Source organism: Peromyscus maniculatus, chromosome 2 (assembly GCF_049852395.1).
Source record: "Peromyscus maniculatus bairdii isolate BWxNUB_F1_BW_parent chromosome 2, HU_Pman_BW_mat_3.1, whole genome shotgun sequence".
Lineage (NCBI taxonomy): Eukaryota > Metazoa > Chordata > Mammalia > Rodentia > Cricetidae > Peromyscus > Peromyscus maniculatus.
Window position 1 is genome coordinate 117,143,898 of NC_134853.1, and position 18,538 is coordinate 117,162,435.

At 39.9% G+C, this 18,538-nt stretch overlaps 1 protein-coding gene across 3 annotated transcripts in view; it reads left to right on the forward strand.

Moving 5' to 3' along the window:
* The first annotated feature begins 8,451 nt into the window (after nucleotides 1-8,451).
* Nucleotides 8,452-18,538, forward strand: part of LOC102904623 (cytochrome P450 2J3-like) — a 28,614-nt gene continuing 18,527 nt past the window's right edge. Inside the window, exons 1-3 of one of the 3 annotated variants that reach the window (XM_006974029.4) lie at nucleotides 8,452-8,846; nucleotides 15,123-15,285; nucleotides 18,038-18,187. In XM_006974029.4, coding sequence (XP_006974091.1) covers nucleotides 8,637-8,846; nucleotides 15,123-15,285; nucleotides 18,038-18,187 — 523 coding nt within the window. In that variant the 5' untranslated portion in view covers nucleotides 8,452-8,636. Of the gene's footprint in view, nucleotides 8,928-15,122; nucleotides 15,286-18,037; nucleotides 18,188-18,538 lie in introns of all 3 variants that reach the window. The other 2 variants (XM_076564528.1, XM_042271437.2) reach the window with 2 other exon arrangements.

The following is an 18,538-nucleotide window of genomic DNA, read 5'->3' on the forward strand; positions in this document are numbered from 1 at the left end:
TGGACATATAATTTTTGACAAAGAAGCCAAAAGTGTACAATGGAAAAAAGAAAGCATCTTCAACAAATGGTGCTGGCATAACTGGATATCAGCGTGTAGAAGGCTGCAAATAGATCCATATCTGTCACCGTGCACAAAACTTAAGTCCAAGTGGATCAAAGACCTCAACATAAATCCAGCTACTCTGAACCTGCTAGAAGAGAAAGTAGGAAATAGTCTTGAACGCCTTGGCATAGGAGATCACTTCCTAAATATAACACCAGTAGCACAGACACTGAGACAAACAATCAATCAATGGGACCTCTTGAAACTGAGAAGCTTTTGTAGAGCAAAGGATACGGTCAACAGGGCAAAGCGACAGCCTACAGAATGGGAAAAGATCTTCACCAACCCCACATCTGACAGAGGACTGATATCCAGAATATATAAGGAACTCAAGAAATTAGACATCAAAACGACCAACAGTCCAATTGAGAAATGGGCTTTAGAACTAAACAGAGAATTCTCAACAGAGGAATCCCAAATGGCTGAAAGACATTTAAGGAATTGCTCAACTTCCCTAATCATCAGGGAAATGCAAATCAAGACAACTCTGAGATACCACCTTACGCCTGTGAGAGTGGCTAAGATCAAAAACACTGAAGACACTTTATGCTGGAGAGGATGTGGAACTAGGGGAACTCTCCTCCACTGCTGGTGGGAATGCAAGCTTGTACAACCACTTTGGAAATCAATATGGCGCTTTCTTAGAAAATTGGGAATCAATCTCCCCCAAGATCCAGCTATACCACTCCTGGGCATATACCCAAGAAATGCTCAATCATACCACAAGAGCACTTGCTCAGCTATGTTCATATCAGCATTGTTTGTAATAGCCAAAACCTGGAAACAACCTAGATGCCCTTCAACTGAAGAATGGATAAATAAATTGTGGCACATATACACAATGGAATACTACTCAGCAGAGAAAAACAATGACATCACATGGTTTGCAGGCAAATGGATGGATCTAGAAAAAATCATCCTGAGTGAGGTAACCCAGACTCAGAAAGACAAATATGGTATGTACTCACTCATAGGAAGATGCTAGATGTGGAACAAGGATGACTGGACTGCTACTCACATCACCAGTGAGGCTACCTGGAAAACGGGACCCCAAAAAAAGACACGGAGAAATGGACGAGATCTACATGAACAGCCTGGTCATGAGTGGGAACAATGAAGGGCGACAGTCGAGGAAAAGAGAGTGGGAGATCCTAACTGGATCAAGAAAAGAGAGGGAGAACAAGGAATAGGAGACCATGGTAAATGAAGACTACATGAGAAGGTGAGAAGGGGAGGAAGCAGAGAGCTAGGGAGGCCCACGGAGATCCACAAAGATACCCCCGCAAAAGACGGCTGGCAATGGTCGCGAGACGGCAGGAACTGACCTACTCTGGTGATGGGATGGCCAGACACCCAGATAGTGGTGCCATAAACCCCATCCAAGGACTGAGGAATCTGAAGGCAGACATCCACGGCTGGGCCCTGGTGGAGCACTGGGAGTCTAATTAGTGAGAAAGGAGAGAGTTTATATGAGCGAGAATTGTTGAAGCCAAGGTTGGATAAAGCACCGGGACAAATAACCAAATGAATGGAAGCACAGGATCTATGAACCAAAGGCTGAGGGGCCCCCAACTGGATCAGGCCCCCTGAACGGGTGAGACAGTCATTTGGCTTGATCTGTTTGGGAGGCAGCTGTGCATTGGTGCCAGGTCCTGGGCTCGTTGCATGAGTTGGCTGTTTGAATCCTGGGACTTATGCAGGGACACTTGGCTCGGTCTGGGAGAGGGGAATGGACCTGCCTGGACTGAGTCTACCAGGTCAGCCCTGGTCCTCGGGGGAGACCTTGATCTGGAGGAGGTGGGAATGGAGGGTGGGCTGGGGGGAGGGGTGGGCGAGAGGGGGAGAACAGGGGAATCTGTGGCTATTATGTTGAACTGAATGGTGTTGTAAAATAATAATAATAATAAAAATAAATAAATAAAGGGATTCAACATGGGAGCAATTGAAAAAAAAAAGTCTTGTGGTGAAATAGGCCTCATCCACAAATATCATGCATAATACAAGGAAGGACACAGCGCACATTCAGTAGATTTTCATGTAAAACATGCCTTTAATTCTGATAATTTTTATGTACTACATAAAGTTTAGACACACAGCTCTATATATGTCTATAGAGATATGAAGTTACATAGATAGTTAAATGCATTGAATCACTTTTTAAAACAAAATATTTGTTTTTTTAATCATGTGTATTTGCTTATGTACAGGCATATGAGTACAGGAAATTACAGAGGCCATGGCATCATATCTCTTGCAGCTGGAGGTACAGGTGGTTGTTAGCCACCTGATATGGGTGATGAGAAACAAAGTCTGGTTCTCTGTAAAAATGATCACTGATCTTAACCACTGAGTCACCTTCCATCCCTCAAATCAATTAAAAATACTTGCTTGTAAATCATCATTTCAACCACTTGCAAAGGAAAAGTCACCTTTCTTCAATAGTGTCTCACTGGGTATAAATATCACACTTAAGGACAGGTTCCCTCCTAGTAGTAGATGGCCAACACAAAAAGAGCTCAATGATGTTTTTGTAGAACTTTTTGTCTTATAATGTTTTTTTTTTATGTTACTTGTGTTTTGCTTGTATATTATGGTCTCTAATTTTGTGTTTTTATGGAGTGTGTGTGTTTCTTGTGCTTTTTTATTTTTTTAAAAAATTACAGTTTGTTTTCTTTTTATATTTACCTGTTTGTTTTCTAAAGATTAAAAAACAAAAAGGTGCAGAGTCAGACGGGTAGGATGTGGGGAGGATCTGGGAGGAGATGGAGAGGGGAAACTGCCACCAGTGAATATTGTATGAATTTTCAATATAAAAAGTGTGAATGTATTTAAAATTACTGATCTGTACACTCTGAAGTGCTTAAGAGGGTTTATTTCATGTTTCATATATTTCAACAAGCACCTAAAAAAGTGATTATTTATAATACTTTAACATAAGCTGATACTTAAATAAACTTTAACTTTGCCAAATGTCTGAGAAAATTAACAGCACACATAAAGTACTAAATAGTTTTTATTATTTTTAATTTATTGAATGGTGTGTGTGTGTGTGTGTGTGTGTGTGTGTGTGTGTGTGTGTGTGTGTGTATGTGTGTACACCCATGTATGTGAATAATTTCTACCACTTAGGTCTCAGGAATCCAATTCAGGTTGCCAAGCTTGGAAGCAAGTGCCTTTATCAACTTCCTGGCCTCTAAATTCTTTTAAAAATAACCCTCTTCCTATCTTATTAAAATAAAATGAATATTCTAAGTCTAACTGCTTTAACTATAAAGGAGAGAAAGCCCCTTATAAACAGTACTTTTGTTAAGCTAAAAACATAGAGTTCTTTTCCTTTATGATTTATTTTTCTACAAGCCTTATCAATTTCTTTCTATATTTCAAACAAATAGTGAATGACATTTATAGACATAGACATTGTACATTCATATAAACTTATCTGAAAACTGAAAAGTAGACAAACTTTCTACATTTTGTCATGTTATATCTGTTATCATTACATAGATTTTATATATATCTATAGATATTACAAGAACATTTTCTGTTCCAAACACAAATATTCTTATTATTGATACAATGAAACAGAGACCCTAAAACCTAATACTGCCTTTTTGTGACACTAGTTTTATGTTGATAATCTTATAATTTGTACACCAAGTTAGATATTAAAATGTTGATTCATAACTTCATTTACAACAAAAATATATCATCAATTGACAATTACCTCATATAATAAAGGATAAAAATACATGTCAATACAGACAAAACATATGTCTACCTCATATAGAAAAAAGCCCAGAAATCATACAAAGGGAGCTCTAAATTAATTAATTAATTAATTCTAAAATTAATCTTTCAAATTTACTTATTAAGTTTGCTGAGCAGAAAGTATTTTAGCAATTACATTCCTTCCATTTCTTTTGCCAAGATATAAAACTGACCTTCCAAAACATTAACTTAGAAAAGAAAAGAGTTTGTTTTGCCTTATACTTCCAGAGGACAGAGTTTGTCATAATGGTGAAGGCATTGTACCAGGAGTATGAGGCTCACCCAACCAGGCAATGGGGAGGCAGCCAGACCATATTTAGTATTCACACAGGAAGCTGAGAGAGAAAACAGGAAGTGGGGGGCCAAGCTAAACTAACTCAAATCCACCTAGAGTGACTTACTTCTTCTAGAAGCCTCTACCTCCTAAAGGACTCCAAAGTATTCAGACACAGACACACACACACACACACACACACACACACACACACTTTCAATCACCAAAAATAGCAATTTTAACAATATTTTCGAAACTAAGTGCAGAAATGAAGTGGCTAGAATGTTGTTTGTTTTTCCAGGAACTCTGGGGGAGGATTGTTTCACCCTAAGTATCTTAGAAATCAACTTGAGTTTACAAAATCTAATCTGCTATAATTCAGGGGGTACAAAAATAGAAAAAAAAAACAGTATTTTCTATGGTTACACAAACATCAATTTTGATTTCCTAAATGTGCTCGTGAATGGATGTTCCTATAAAGAACTTTCCTCAACATCTTCTGCAAGGCTGATTAACTGATTAGAACTGTAATGACTGTGCAGAGGTTGAAGTGCTTCAGGCCCAGGGCCAGATGCAGATTATCTTTAGAGTCCTTATTAGTCACTAACTGACCTTTGTATATGACCTAAAGTGTAAACTTTGGGATGTATTAATTGAGCAGAGGACTGAATTGCACCAACTAAAAGACTGAGATTATCATCAGAGGGTAACAGCCTCAGAGATTTCTGAGGGGGTCCATCAATGTATGTGAAGAATCCCATGATTTATGACTTCTCTTACTATAACACTTCATGAAATTGTTACCATATTGGAACATGGAATTTAGGGTTAACTCAATCTGTGTTCTTAGGTCATGCTTACTTTACTTATATCCAGAATAAAGTAGATTGCTGTGGGATGTCTTTCTGCATGCTGTGAATATGTGTGGCTCCCATTGGACAATAAATAAAGCTGCATTGGCCTATGGCAGGGCAGGATGGAGCCAGGTAGGAAAGTCCAAAAGTGATAATGAGAGAAGGGTGGAGTTGAGGAGATACCAGCCCACTGCCAAAGGAGCAACAAGATGTCATCAGGCTGGTAATGCCATAGCCATGTGGCAACATATAGATTAATAGGAATGAGTCAATTTAGATGGATGAGCTAGCTAGCAAGAAGTTGAAGCCATAGACCATACAATTTGTAGTTAATATAAGCCTCTGAGTGATTATTTTGTAAGCAGCTATGGGACCGTGGGGCCAGGTGGGACCAGAGAAACTTTCAACTACAGTAGATCTTATTCTTTATGGTGAAATTTGTGTTTTGTGTCAACAGTTATGGTGCCCAAATGTGGAACCCTTCAAAATAAACCACTTTCACTGGATGAGACAGGTAGCAATATGTATTCCCTCTATCCAAACTGCTTCAAGGTGGAATTTGGTGAATACTTTCTGAGGCTCCAATCTCCCTTGATTTGGTCAACAGTCAAAGAAATGTAACTATTTTTACACTCATAACTCACCTATCATCCCCCGACTTTGTCTCATCATTCTTTATCTTCAAGTGGAGCAAAATTTCTTTTCCAAAGAGAAGATGCTTATGGCCTAGTTTAAGAAAAACAAAAACAAAAACCAGAGGACATCCCATGCTATGCTTAAAATTCATAAAGGCTACTTCCCACTGGAGATTTCTCTCTCTCTCACCTCCATTTGGATGTTTTAGTCTCCCTTTGAGGAGTTTTCTTTTTCTTAATCCTCTTGCATAAGCTTTCATTAAAAGATTTTTTTACTATACCACAAGCCTAAAATCCTGATTTGGCCATGAGTTGGGTCCTAGAAAGTCTAGGGGAACTCTCCAGGCTGCTGTAGATGACAATGTACAGCTATATCTCTATTCCAACCAAAGTTTGTAGGTACTCATGCCAGAATCCATCTTGAAGCATGTTTGGTGAGTTTGCCTGACCATCACTCACCTTATCTTTCTTGCTAAGCATGGCTCGCAAGTTACCTTGGGTTCCCATTTAGTATTGAAAAGTATCACTGGCATCAGAGACAGAAATCTAGACCCATCCAAACCCTAGATGAATAATATGTGACTTTTCTAGGAGATGTCTTCATAAAGGCTATGCTCCCAAATGCCCTGAGCCACTCTATATGGCCTACAAGAGAGAATCCTGAGACACAATGGGGGCAGCTTGAGAAAGCAGCACATTCTGGATTCAAATCACATTAGGATGGTGTCATCTCCCCTAAACTACTCAAGGGACTTTCTGCTTCTTTCCTGATCTTCATGTTCCCTGTTTTATGGAAGGTTAATTGCTTAGACAAAAGAGACTCTGCTTGCTTCCCCACCCCCATGATTTTCTGAGAAGGAGCTGACTTTTATAGGCCAAATAGGGGAAATAAGACTCAATGCCTTTTGATGTCTTAAGATGCTAAAACTCCAGCTGTCTTTAGACTTTGTACCAGATGTGTATTAGGATCTCATCATGGTGGGGAACTTAGCATGTGTCCCCCCAGATTATTGGTAGATGAAATCATTTCTGATCTATAAGGACACTAGGGATGTCTAGAGGGAAAAGTAGCCACCTAAACATTGGTGATGACCAAATGTCAGGTAAATATGGGACAGATCATCTTTATGTAGACCAGGATAAAATACAGGCAAGATTGGTACTAAGCAAGTAGCTGATAGTCAGTCCAGGATGCTATACTTTCATATAGTTCCCCTTCTTTCATTTAGATATGCAAGCAGGCATAGGAAATGTAGTTTAGTCCCACCACAAATTAAAAGAGAATTTTTTAAACTGAAATAACATTGAGTGTGGTCGTTTTATCTGTAAATACATTTCATGCTCAGATAGTTAGCTCTAATAGAAAAGGATATTGTCTTAAGTCCACATGATAAACTTGACCTTTTCATCATTTTACTCAGCCTTCTTCATATCATAAAGAGATAGGGATATATAAGCTTTCTACTTGATTATTATACTGAGCACAGCTGGATTGCATTTAACTGTGTCTAGGTTGTCTCTGATAATTATTTCCACATGCTGTTTTGTGTCCCACACAAATACTAATTGACAAATCTTGTGATCACTTTAATTTTTTATTTATTTGCATTGTGTACTGATAGATATTTGTGTGTATATATAATCATATATATATATATGTAGGATGTTAAAATGCACAAGTACATTTATAAATGTGGATGTTTTGGTTATTTATTAAAAGGCTTGATAAATATATACTGCCTTATACAGCTAGGCTAAGTTCTTAAAACTTATTAAAATGGTATTTGGGGGTCTAGTAAATGTTTTATAAAAACCCTAAAATATTGTTTGTATAAAACACCATTCATCAGAATTATACGACTAATGTTTCATTAAGCTATAAGATTTAATGTTATGCACATAGATTTTGACAAAGATTTTCTTCCAAACAGATTCTAATGAAAAAAAAATTGATTAAAATTTTATTTCAATTAGGTAATAGTTATGGGAAAAATAAGGATTATATGACATAAAATGCTTTATGTTAATCAAAATGCCTCTTAGAAATGCATTTTTTAAATCTTTATTAAAATGAATTGTTTCCAAAAATATTCTTAATATATAAATGAAAAAGCTAAGACTTTTACTGAGCTGTAATACATGTAAAAAGGACATATTTCTTTTCAAAAATCTTTTGATTTTAAAATTTTTCTTTTCATGATTAGGATTTCAGAAGGGAGATAGAGTCCCAACAAAAGGTTCCATTCAAAACCTAAGTATTTCAAAGTTCTTATCTCTCCCATTTAAAGTAAAAGAAAAAACATTATTTTAAAACCACGCTACTGACTGCTCAACCTGATTAAAGCCTCATTACTGCTCAGGCTGGGTTCTGGGTCTTTAAAAATCAAGTTTCTGCTTAATATTCCCTCACAACTGTGAGTATAAACTTGCAATTAGTAATTGCTTAAAGCTCAAAAAAGAAAAGAAACAACAGGCCAAATGGTGCAACTGTAAAACTGGGAAGTTACAGATGTAAGTAGAAGCTCCAAAATCAGATTGGACAACCAAGAACCCACCTTCAGTTACAGCTATGTGCATCTACGTACTGCCTATGGGTGCTTAGGTTTTCTATCACGTACATAGTGCCAAAGTAGTTTATAAGTAAGTGTAAGTTATAATTACCAAATTAAACCCAAATTCTTCTTAGTTCGTAATGTAACTGGAGTTTGAAGGTTTATGTAGTTAAGCTTATGAAGGGGCAGGGCAGAGAGCTCTGAGCTTCCTCTTGGGGGTTGGGTCCTGGGGTAACAGGAAGGAGTGGCTAAGACCTCTGTTTAGAGAGAGGGGTGGGGCTCTGAGGACATGGTGTCTGTGCTGTCTGGGTCAAAGGGTATCAGAGGGAAACGGAGGGGTGTGGTGCAGAGGGGACAGGAATAGATTTAGCCAAGAGCCCTGTAAGTCTAGGAGCCCTGAGCCTCAGCTCAGACCCTCAGTCCTCTGGAGTCTGCTCGAATACCAGCCATGCTCGCCGCCGCGGGCTCCCTGGTGGCCGCCATCTGGGCAGCGCTCCATGTCCGGACTGTGCTGCTGGCTGCTGTCGTCTTCTTGTTTCTGTCTGACTACTTCAGAAGCCGGCGCCCCAAGAACTTCCCTCCAGGGCCGCGATGCCTGCCCTTCGTGGGCAACATATTCCAGATGAACTTTAAGCAGCCCCACCTGGCGGTCCAACAGGTAGGAAGGGAGGAGGGTGCCTGGCTCTGTCCTGACCTAATCCTGAACTGCTGGATCTGCGACTTCCGGGACTGCGTGGAGGTGGGCGGGGCTCTAAAGCTCTTGCTCACAGTGGCTAACCCCAGGCCAAAGAGTTAGTTAGCTTCTGTGAGTGCTCATTTAAGAAATACATAGCTAGCCATTCTGACAGGCTTAAGGTGGTATCTCAGAGCTGTTTTGATTTGCATTTCCCTGATGTTTAGGGATGTTGAGCAATTCCTTAAATGTCTTTCAGCCATTTGAGTTTCCTCTGTTGAGAATTCTCTGTTTAGTTCTGTAGCCCATTTCTTAATTGGACTGTTGGTCGTTTTGATGTCTAATTTCTTGAGTTCCTTATATATTCTGGATATCAGTCCTCTGTCAGATGTGGGGTTGGTGAAGATCTTTTCCCATTCTGTAGGCTGTCGCTTTGCCCTGTTGACCATATCCTTTGCTCTACAAAAGCTTCTCAGTTTCAAGAGGTCCCATTGATTGATTGTTTGTCTCAGTGTCTGTGCTACTGGTGTTATATTTAGGAAGTGATCTCTGATGCCAATGCGTTCAAGACTACTTCCTACTTTCTCTTCTAGCAGGTTCAGAGTAGCTGAATTTATGTTGAGGTCCTTGATCCACTTGGACTTAAGTTTTGTGCACGGTGACAGATATGGATCTATTTGCAGCCAGCCTTCCACACGTTGATATCCAAGAGGAGGGTTTATATGAGCAAGAATTGTTGAAACCAAGGTTGGATAAAGCGCAGGGACAAATAGCCAAACAAATGGAAACACATGAACTATGATCCAAAGGCTGAGGGGCCCCCAACTTGATCAGGCCCTCTGAATAGGTGAGACAGTTGATTGGCTTGATCTGTTTGGAAGGCATCTAGGCAGTGGTACCGGGTCCTGTGCTCATTGCATGAGTTGGCTGTTTGAAACCTGGGACTTATGCAGGGACGCTTGGCTCAATCTGGGAGGAGGGGACTGGATCTGCCTGGACTGAGTCTACCAGGTAGATCTCAGTCCTCGGGGAGGCCTTGCTCTGGAGGAGGTGGGGATGGGGGGTGGGCTGGGGGGAAGGGGAGGGGGCAGGAGTGGGGAGAACAAGGGAATCCATGGCTGATATGTAGAACTGAATGGTATTGTAAAATAAAATAAAATAAAAAAAAAAAAAGAAGTACATAGCTAGGCAGAGCAGTAGTGGCTCAGGCCTTGAATCCCTGCAATTAGGAGACAGAGGCAGGTGGATCTTTGTGAGTTCAAGGCCAGCCTGGTACACAGAGCCAGTTCCCAAACAGCCATGGCTACAGACTGAAACCCTATCTCCAAACACCAAAACCAACCAACCAAACAACCACCACCACCACAACAAAACCACGCAGCTCAATTTCCAAATAATTGGAGGATTTCTTATCTTTGACATACTTCCAGGGTGATTCCACTGTGGTCAGAGAACACACGGTATGATTTGAATTCTTTAAATATGCCAAGGTCTGTTTGATGACCTAATAGTAAATTATGATAGAGATATACAACCTGGCACTTTAAGAAATGTGTGTAAAACCCCTGCGACTCTGCAGTTAAAATAAAAAGTATGTGTGTGTGTGTGTGTGTGTGTGTGTGTGTGTGTGTGTGTGTGTGTTCTACTCCTCTTGACTAGAGTTTTGTATAGATGTTACCTCTCTCCTACTGAGCCTTACTTTTTCTACATCATTACTGACTGCTCACCTACTGATGTTTTCAGTTATTAAGAAAGCCACAGCCAAGTCTCCAGCTCCACTGGGAGAGTGTCCCCTTCTCCACTCAGTTCTGGAGCTCTCCATTTAATTGGAAAGTCTATTCTGTGTACACAGTACACATTTAAGATTGGCAGGTCGTTTGATGACTTTACCATGTGGCCATGTAATGACCCTCTTTATCCAGAGTAAATTTGTTTTGCCTGAGTTTTCTCTGATCTGCATGCTCCCTTTTGATCAGTATGTGAAAGGCATATGCTTTTCAGTCCTTTTATTTTTATCTACTTACAATACTAGAAATGCATTCATCTCGACAACATATTATCGAGTAATTTTTTATTATTCAAATTTCATCATTAGTTGGGGAAGCTAGAACACCCCTGTTTACAGTTTATATATAAACACTTAAACCTAGTGTTCCATTGCTTTGCGGTTTGTCTATTTGCTCTGTTTTCATTCTTGGTTTCCTATCTTCCCTTGAGCTTCTTGGACACTTTCTGAGTAGATGCTTTTTTTATTCACCTTCTCTCTCTCTTTTATCGTCCTCCCAGCCACTGCTCTGTGTTGTTCAACACTCACATGCAGCTCCTGAGACTTTGCTAACACCTTTTCCATGTGAAGTAAAGAGACTGCAAACATAGAGGAGACTTCTCCCCTCTCGGACACACTGCTCAGGTGTTGTCCCCACACTGAGACCCACATCCCACACTGACCTGTTCTTCAGTGTCCAGTGCAGCTGGAACTCAAAAGCAGAGGAGTCTGTTGTCTTTGCCCCTTACTCCTCCTCCATTACTGTCTTTTTTTCTGACCTTTCGAGTTATCAGTTTTCTTTCTGACCTCAAGCACTGTCTTTCTCCATTCCAACAGAAGAGGCTATAGCAGAAGGAAATGTTTTAGCTTTGCCCCACCTCAGAACGCCTTTCCCCTCCATTCACACATGGTCTTTCCCCTGATTTAGGACACTAGGTTGACAATCTGCTGCACTTAATGTTCCCCTTCTGTGCCCTTGCTGGCCTTGGTGGTTTCACCATAAGTATTAAAGTTTGTTGTTGTTTTGTCTCTCTGCTTTGAAGAGATTTTGTTTTCCGTTTCCATATTGATTGTGGTGGTTTTGTTTTACTTGTGGCTTTATGCTGTTGGGGTCTTCATGGAAGGTTTGTATTTTGCCAGACTAGGAAGTTTCCACCATTCTTCAAGTATGCTCTCATCTACATTTTCTTTATCCTGCTTTTCAGGACATTGGTGCACAGCTGTGATATCTGTGGTGCTGGGTCTTGCTGTTTGCCCTCTGTTTTCTGTGTGCTGTGCACGGTAGACCTGCTTTTCATCTCTCCACTGCCCAGGCCTCTTCTCACGTTACTTCTCTGCCAAGCTTTCTGTTCACATCTCCACTTGGACCACGGCAGCTGTCAGTCCTCAAATTTACCCCTTTGCTTCTCTTACCTGTATCTTTCATTTCTCTGTTAAGATTTCCCACTATTTGTAATAATTTTGTAATAACTATTCTGAAATATTTATTTCTCCCATCTTCCCAACATGTGTGCCATCTCAATAAAATTGAGGTTCTCTTGAGTCTTAGTGAATGAACTAAGTAATGTCAGACGGGACGTTTTGTGTGGTGTACTGTAAGACTGATGCACACACTAGAGCCATATTTTACTTACCGAGCTTTTGAAGCTCTGAGAACTCACTTTTGTGAGTGGCGGTTCAAAGGGAAATTTAAGACTTTGTATATTGATCTGAATAGCCCCAGTTTGTGTTCAGCATTGCTGACTCCTCAGTCTCAGTAGCACGGGCTGGTAAGCAGGAAGATGGCTGCAAACTGCATGGCCCCATCAGAAAAATGCAGCTGCACCTCACTACAGGACAAATGCCAGTGGTCATCCCATAAGTGTCCCATAGGGAAGGGATGTCCTTATTACTGCAAAAGAAGGGTGTGAGCCATAATTCTTTCTCAGGCTTCTGTGGGAATTCTCTGTATAGCAGTTCAGTTGTAGAAGTAACAGTTCAGCTCATAGACTCAACTCAGGACAGACACATAGGTACACCAAGTGACAAGATGGCATCCATGAACCTCACCATGGTAGCCCCTTGAAGGGTCCCATATTGATGGTGTTTGACTCCAGGACATAGAAGCAGAAAGTTAAAGAGATCTCTGGCCTGTTGAAACTCATTTTTCTTGTATTTTGGCAAAAGAGAGTAAATTTTGGAATTTTGCTCCTGGCAAATGCTGTTATACTTTGCAAGAATAAAAAGACATGCTTTTATTTTATCTCGTCAGAGTTAAAATATTCGATCTGTGTCTTGCTACACAGTCACATGAGGTTGGGTGATGTGTCCCTTGGTGCAGCAATAGGAAATGATGACACTGAGGCTGGGAACATCATGCCAGCCCAGTAATATTTCATTCCTTTATTTTGTATTTTCTATGGGTTTACATTTTGATATCTGGGTGTAAACCAATAGAATTAAATGATACAATTTAGGCAAATTAAGATTTAATTCCTGCTATTAGGAAACAATCCTCACAAGCTGACCCATGGATTTCCCTTTGGGTTTTATGCTTCCCTTCATTCACACCCCATGATAAGCACACATGGAGTCATGTTAGTAGTCATCTACTAGCATTCGATTTTCCACTGAGTAAACCTGTTGAGGAAAAGGGTGATCTGATGCCCCCGTGTTGTTCAGTGAGATAATGACAAAACAAGGGCTTGAACCTACATGATTTGACTCAATACTTACTGTATCCACAAATCCTGTGCAGAAGAAAAATGGCATTTGATAACTAGAGATATTTACTCCCAGACTTAGCATGACAGGCAAAACACAGAACAGTCTATAGTCAAATGAGTCCTATGGATTCTGGTAATCAATGGTGATATCATATGAAATCTAGATGGACAAGCGACTCTGGGCCTAGCCTTGGGTAGAAAGTGAAATCAATTGTGCAGTGCCTCGATGGAATGTTTAACAAATGTCTAGTGTAGTAAAGTTATGAGATATTTAAAAAAAATTAAAATGACATCATTTAAAACAGGATGAGGTCAGTGAAGAAGCTGGGCTGCTTGTTGAGCATGTGTGAACTGTACTTCTCTCCAACTCATAATTTCTTAGCTTTCTCTGTAGTAGTTCACAGAATTATTATAGGAATGTTACCCAAACAAGAAAAAGTCCTATCAGACTGAAGTGGGCATGTGATACACAGGTTAGATGTTAGCATGTACTTCAAGCTAGCTGTAACAATGGGACCCCAACATACAATGGTCCTAAGTATACCTTATATGATTGTTGTATGTAGAAAATTACTTAATAAATTCCAAGTCACTGTTAGGATGTCTTATATGAGTTGATGCTCATTCCATTCTCTTTCTTTTCCTTTTATTCATCTTTAACATCTTATCAGATCAGACTCCTAAGAACACACTTGAATTTTTCATATTAGGCAAGAATTTTGTGACCCATCTGCTGCATGACCCATCTGCGCTGTCTCAAGGCTCTGCTTCTCCATCTTTCTGTTGCTTCTATTACCATAGCCCTCCTCTAAATCACATTCTGTTATTTAAATAGCCACAGTTATTTTGCTATTGCTTCTGCTGTCATAGTTATTTATGCAAGCAAACCATTAAAAGGTTTTGTTTGTTTGTTTGTTTGTTTTTTGAGAGACAGGATTTCTCTGTGTAGCTATGTGCCTTTCCTGGAACTCACTCTGTAGTCCAGGCTGGCCTCGAACTCACAGAGATCCACCTGCCTCTGCCTCCCAAGTGCTGGGATTAAAGGAGTGTGCCACCACCGCCTGGTCATTAAAAGGTATTTTTATTTACTGTGAATTTCATGCTTGCAAGCCAGAGAGGTAGCTCAGTGGGTAAGGGCACTTGCTGAAAAACTTGGTAATGTGAATTCCATCACCTGGACTCACACAATGAGAGGAGACAACAGACTCTGAAAATTGTCCACTGACCTCCACATGCACAACACCACCCATTACACACACACACACACACACACACACACACACACACACACACGAGACACACATACACACAATCACACACACACGAGACACACATATACACCATCAGTCAATCAATCAATTGATGTAAAAATATTTTTTCTTATTCTGTGCTTGCTACAGCAGACTTGCACAGACAGACCTTGGTCTTTGGCAGGTGGCATACACTGTGTTCTCTGCCTTCCCTAGACTGCAGAATGCTGGAGTTAAAGAATTTGCTTATTTATTCAAATTTATGTACTCAAGCCTTCTTCAAGGGATACACACTATAACACCATCCACTCAGTGATTCAGTTAATGAATTTGTATAGGTAAATTCCATTCTTGCTGTGAATTTGAGTTTAGTGCAGTAGCAAAGAAAAGAAAATCAAAACCATTTCCACAAACCAAGGGTTATCATTCACAAGGAAATGAGGACTTGTCAATATGATTACCATTTGCTGCATGTATGCTTATCATCCCTGGACACACATGTATGGGCACACTCACCTCTAACCATTGAAATACCTTTCAGCTTGTGAAGAAGTATGGGAATGTTATCAGTCTGGATTTTGGAATCATGTCTTCAGTGATTATAAGTAGCCTGCCCTTAATCAAAGAAGCCTTTACTAACCTGGATGAAAACTTTATGAGTCGCCCTATATTTCCTTTACAAAAACATATCTTTAATGAAAATGGTAAGTCTTTTATGTGTTGTAAGATATGTATTGCAATTTTTATGCTATATAAAAGGCACCTATATGCCTTATTTATCCAACACTCCCATAAGCCAATCCCTTCATGAAATGCCATCATTAATGGGAGCTGGATACCATATTTCTTGAATGAAAGCACCCATAAGATGATTTATAGTGTGTCCTAGTAGAGACTGAGTGAAACCACATGTTTAGCAAAACTAACTATAGATGCTTTGATAGGAAGTAACCACAGCACCAAACACAGCCAGACATACAGCCCCAAACACAACCATTTTCCCAGTCCAACCCTAGGAAAATGGATGTAAGTCAGCTTCTCTTTCTATTACATCTTGCTTATAGCTGCTTGTATTCTATCATTAAAATCATGAGGATTTCTAAGCTCCTAGCTAATGCTATAATTTATTAGTATGAATACTTTATATTATCATCAAATAAAGTTATAAGTTGAAAACAGAATCTAAAATCTATTAATTCAACAAAACAGCATTTTAGATGCTTTCTGTGTGCTATAAGAAGCTAAGTGCTAGACATGGGTCTTAGAGTTACTGCTGCTGTGATGACATACCATGACCAAAGAAACTTGGGGAAGAAAAGGTTTATTTGGCTTATGCTTCCATATCACTGTTCATCATCAAAGGAAGTCAGGACAGAAATTCAGGGCAAGAATTTAGAGGCAGGAGCTGATGCAGAGGCCAGGGAGGAATACTTACTGTCTTGCTCCTCATGACTTATTCAGCCTGCTTTCTTATAGAATCCAGGACTAAAAGCCCAGGGTTGGCACCACCCACATGAGGTGGACCCTCCCACACTAAACACTAATTAAGAAAATGCCCTACAGATGTGCCTATAGCCCTATATTATGGAGGCATTTTCTCAACTGAGGCTCCCTCTCTAGAATGAATTTAGCTTGTGTCACATTGACATAAAACCAGTCAGGACAGTATAAGTTAACAACAGGGATTTAAATAGTAAAGTGGTATCAATAAAGAAAGATTTTATCAGAGATGTCTAACATTGTCTAAGGATTCTGGAAAAGCTCCTCTGAGTAAATGACATCTAAAAAATAATTAGTCAAGGGAATATAATATCCTTGAAAGGACAAGAAGGAGCAAGGTATTAAGGACCTGAAAGACATCCAGTGTTGCATACATGATATTTAAAGAACATAATTAAGCGCACTTGATACTTTTGACCTTGATCACAAGAGCACAAGCAATGTTTGCTAAATGTTTATTTTTATTCTAACACCCGGGAAAACTTCTGAATGATTTTGAGCAGAGGAGATCTTAGGATGTCAGGCAGAGACTAGAGAAAAGGCATTAGGAAACCTGTTTTCAATATGAAGGGTGGGAGCTTACACACTCCAGTTGCAACACTAGACTGTGGATTAGACCAGGGTGATGGCATTGAAGCCTTATAAATACAAATCCAGGCATGCCAGAGGGAAGCCAACATTACTCCAAGATCTAGATGCCAGGATGCTGAGAGAATTCCACCAGGAGTTTTATGGCTAACCTTGGTTGTCAACTTAACTGCATTTGGAATCAACTAAAGTCCTAGCAACTTGGCACACAAATGAAGAATTTTGCTTTATTGGGTTATTTGAGATGAGGAGACCCATCCTAAGTCTGGATCATTTGAGATCAGAAGACCCACTCTAAGTTTGCGCCACACCTTCTGTGGCAGCCCACATAAAAGGACATGGAAAAAGGAAACTTTTGTCTTTTGCTTTCTTGCCTTCACTCTCACTGGCAAGTTCAACTATCCCGCTGAAGAATTCCTTCATGGGTATTAGAATCTGCTGATTTAGGATTCCAATGAATACAGAAGACTAGATGAGACATCCAGCCTCATGGATTGAACAATCATAGCATTATTGGCCTTTCTATTAGGAAACAGTCACTTTTGGACTAGCTTATAACCCATTCTAATAAATACCCCTTTAATATCTCTAGATTCATTCTATCATTGCTAGTCCTTTAGAGAAAAGGTTCTCAACCTGTGGGTCATGACGCTCTTGGGGGGATGGAACGACCTTTTCACAGGGGTCACCTAAGACCATTGCAAATATCGGATATTTACATTATTATTCATAACAGTATCTAAACTACAGTTGTGAACTAGCAACAATAATAATTATATAGTTGGGTGTCATTACAACATGAGCAACTATATTAAAGGGTTGCAGCATTAGGAAAATTGATAACCACTGCTTTAGAGAACCTGAACTAGTACAGATTGTGGTACCAGGAGTGGTTCCTGGCATTTAGCTTGACATAGATAACAAGACTTATACATATTAATATATACATATATATTAATCAAAAATGTGGACACATTGAACACAAAGTATAGATGCATTGGTTCTGGGAAGACTTGAATTTGATCACCTCATTAACTACCTAATAACCACATTCCCTTACAAATTTTCCTTTTCCTTGTATCTCATTTTTCTATCCATCGTAATAGACCTGGAACATTCTGGTTATAAGCCTTTGGATTTTCTAAGAGCACTAAATTAAAGTATATATTAATACTGAAAAAACTGTGTGATGTTGCAAACCACCAGGAAATGCTAGCCATTATGTTCCCTGCTTTGTGATATTCTGCCTAGACAGCTGACAAGCCTTTTATTGGCCCTTCTCCTTCCATCATACCCATGCCCAGCCAGTTTCTCAGGTAATTTTAGATCAGAATCACAATGCTATAACCCTGAATCTCTTCTTTCCAGGGTTGATCTTCTCCAGAGGCCAGACATGGAAGGAACAAAGAAGGTTTGCCCTGATGACACTGAGGAACTTTGGACTGGGAAAGAAGAGCTTAGAACAGCGCATGCAGGAGGAGTCCCGACACCTTGTGGAGGCCATAGAAGAGGAGGGAGGTGGGCATTTCACAGGGCAGGTGCTGGGGGCTGTGGCTCTTTCATTCACTGAAAAGATTCTAACTAAGTGTCTAAGTGCTTGTCCTGGCCCTGCACTGTGCTGAGCACTGAAGATGGAGCAGTGAACATGTAGCCATGACCCTGCCCTAGGTGTTCTGCAGCTAGGCACACAAATGGTCTTTAGACACAGGACTGCACTTAAGGCCTGGTCATCAGTCTGACTTCCCAGATACTGACAGATTCTTTGGTCTGTGTTAAGGCTCATAGCAAGCTATACCCAGAGCCTCTTATGGTTCTCTGTTATATGGAATTAAGAAACCAATATCTTTGAAAGATGCATCTTTTTCTTTA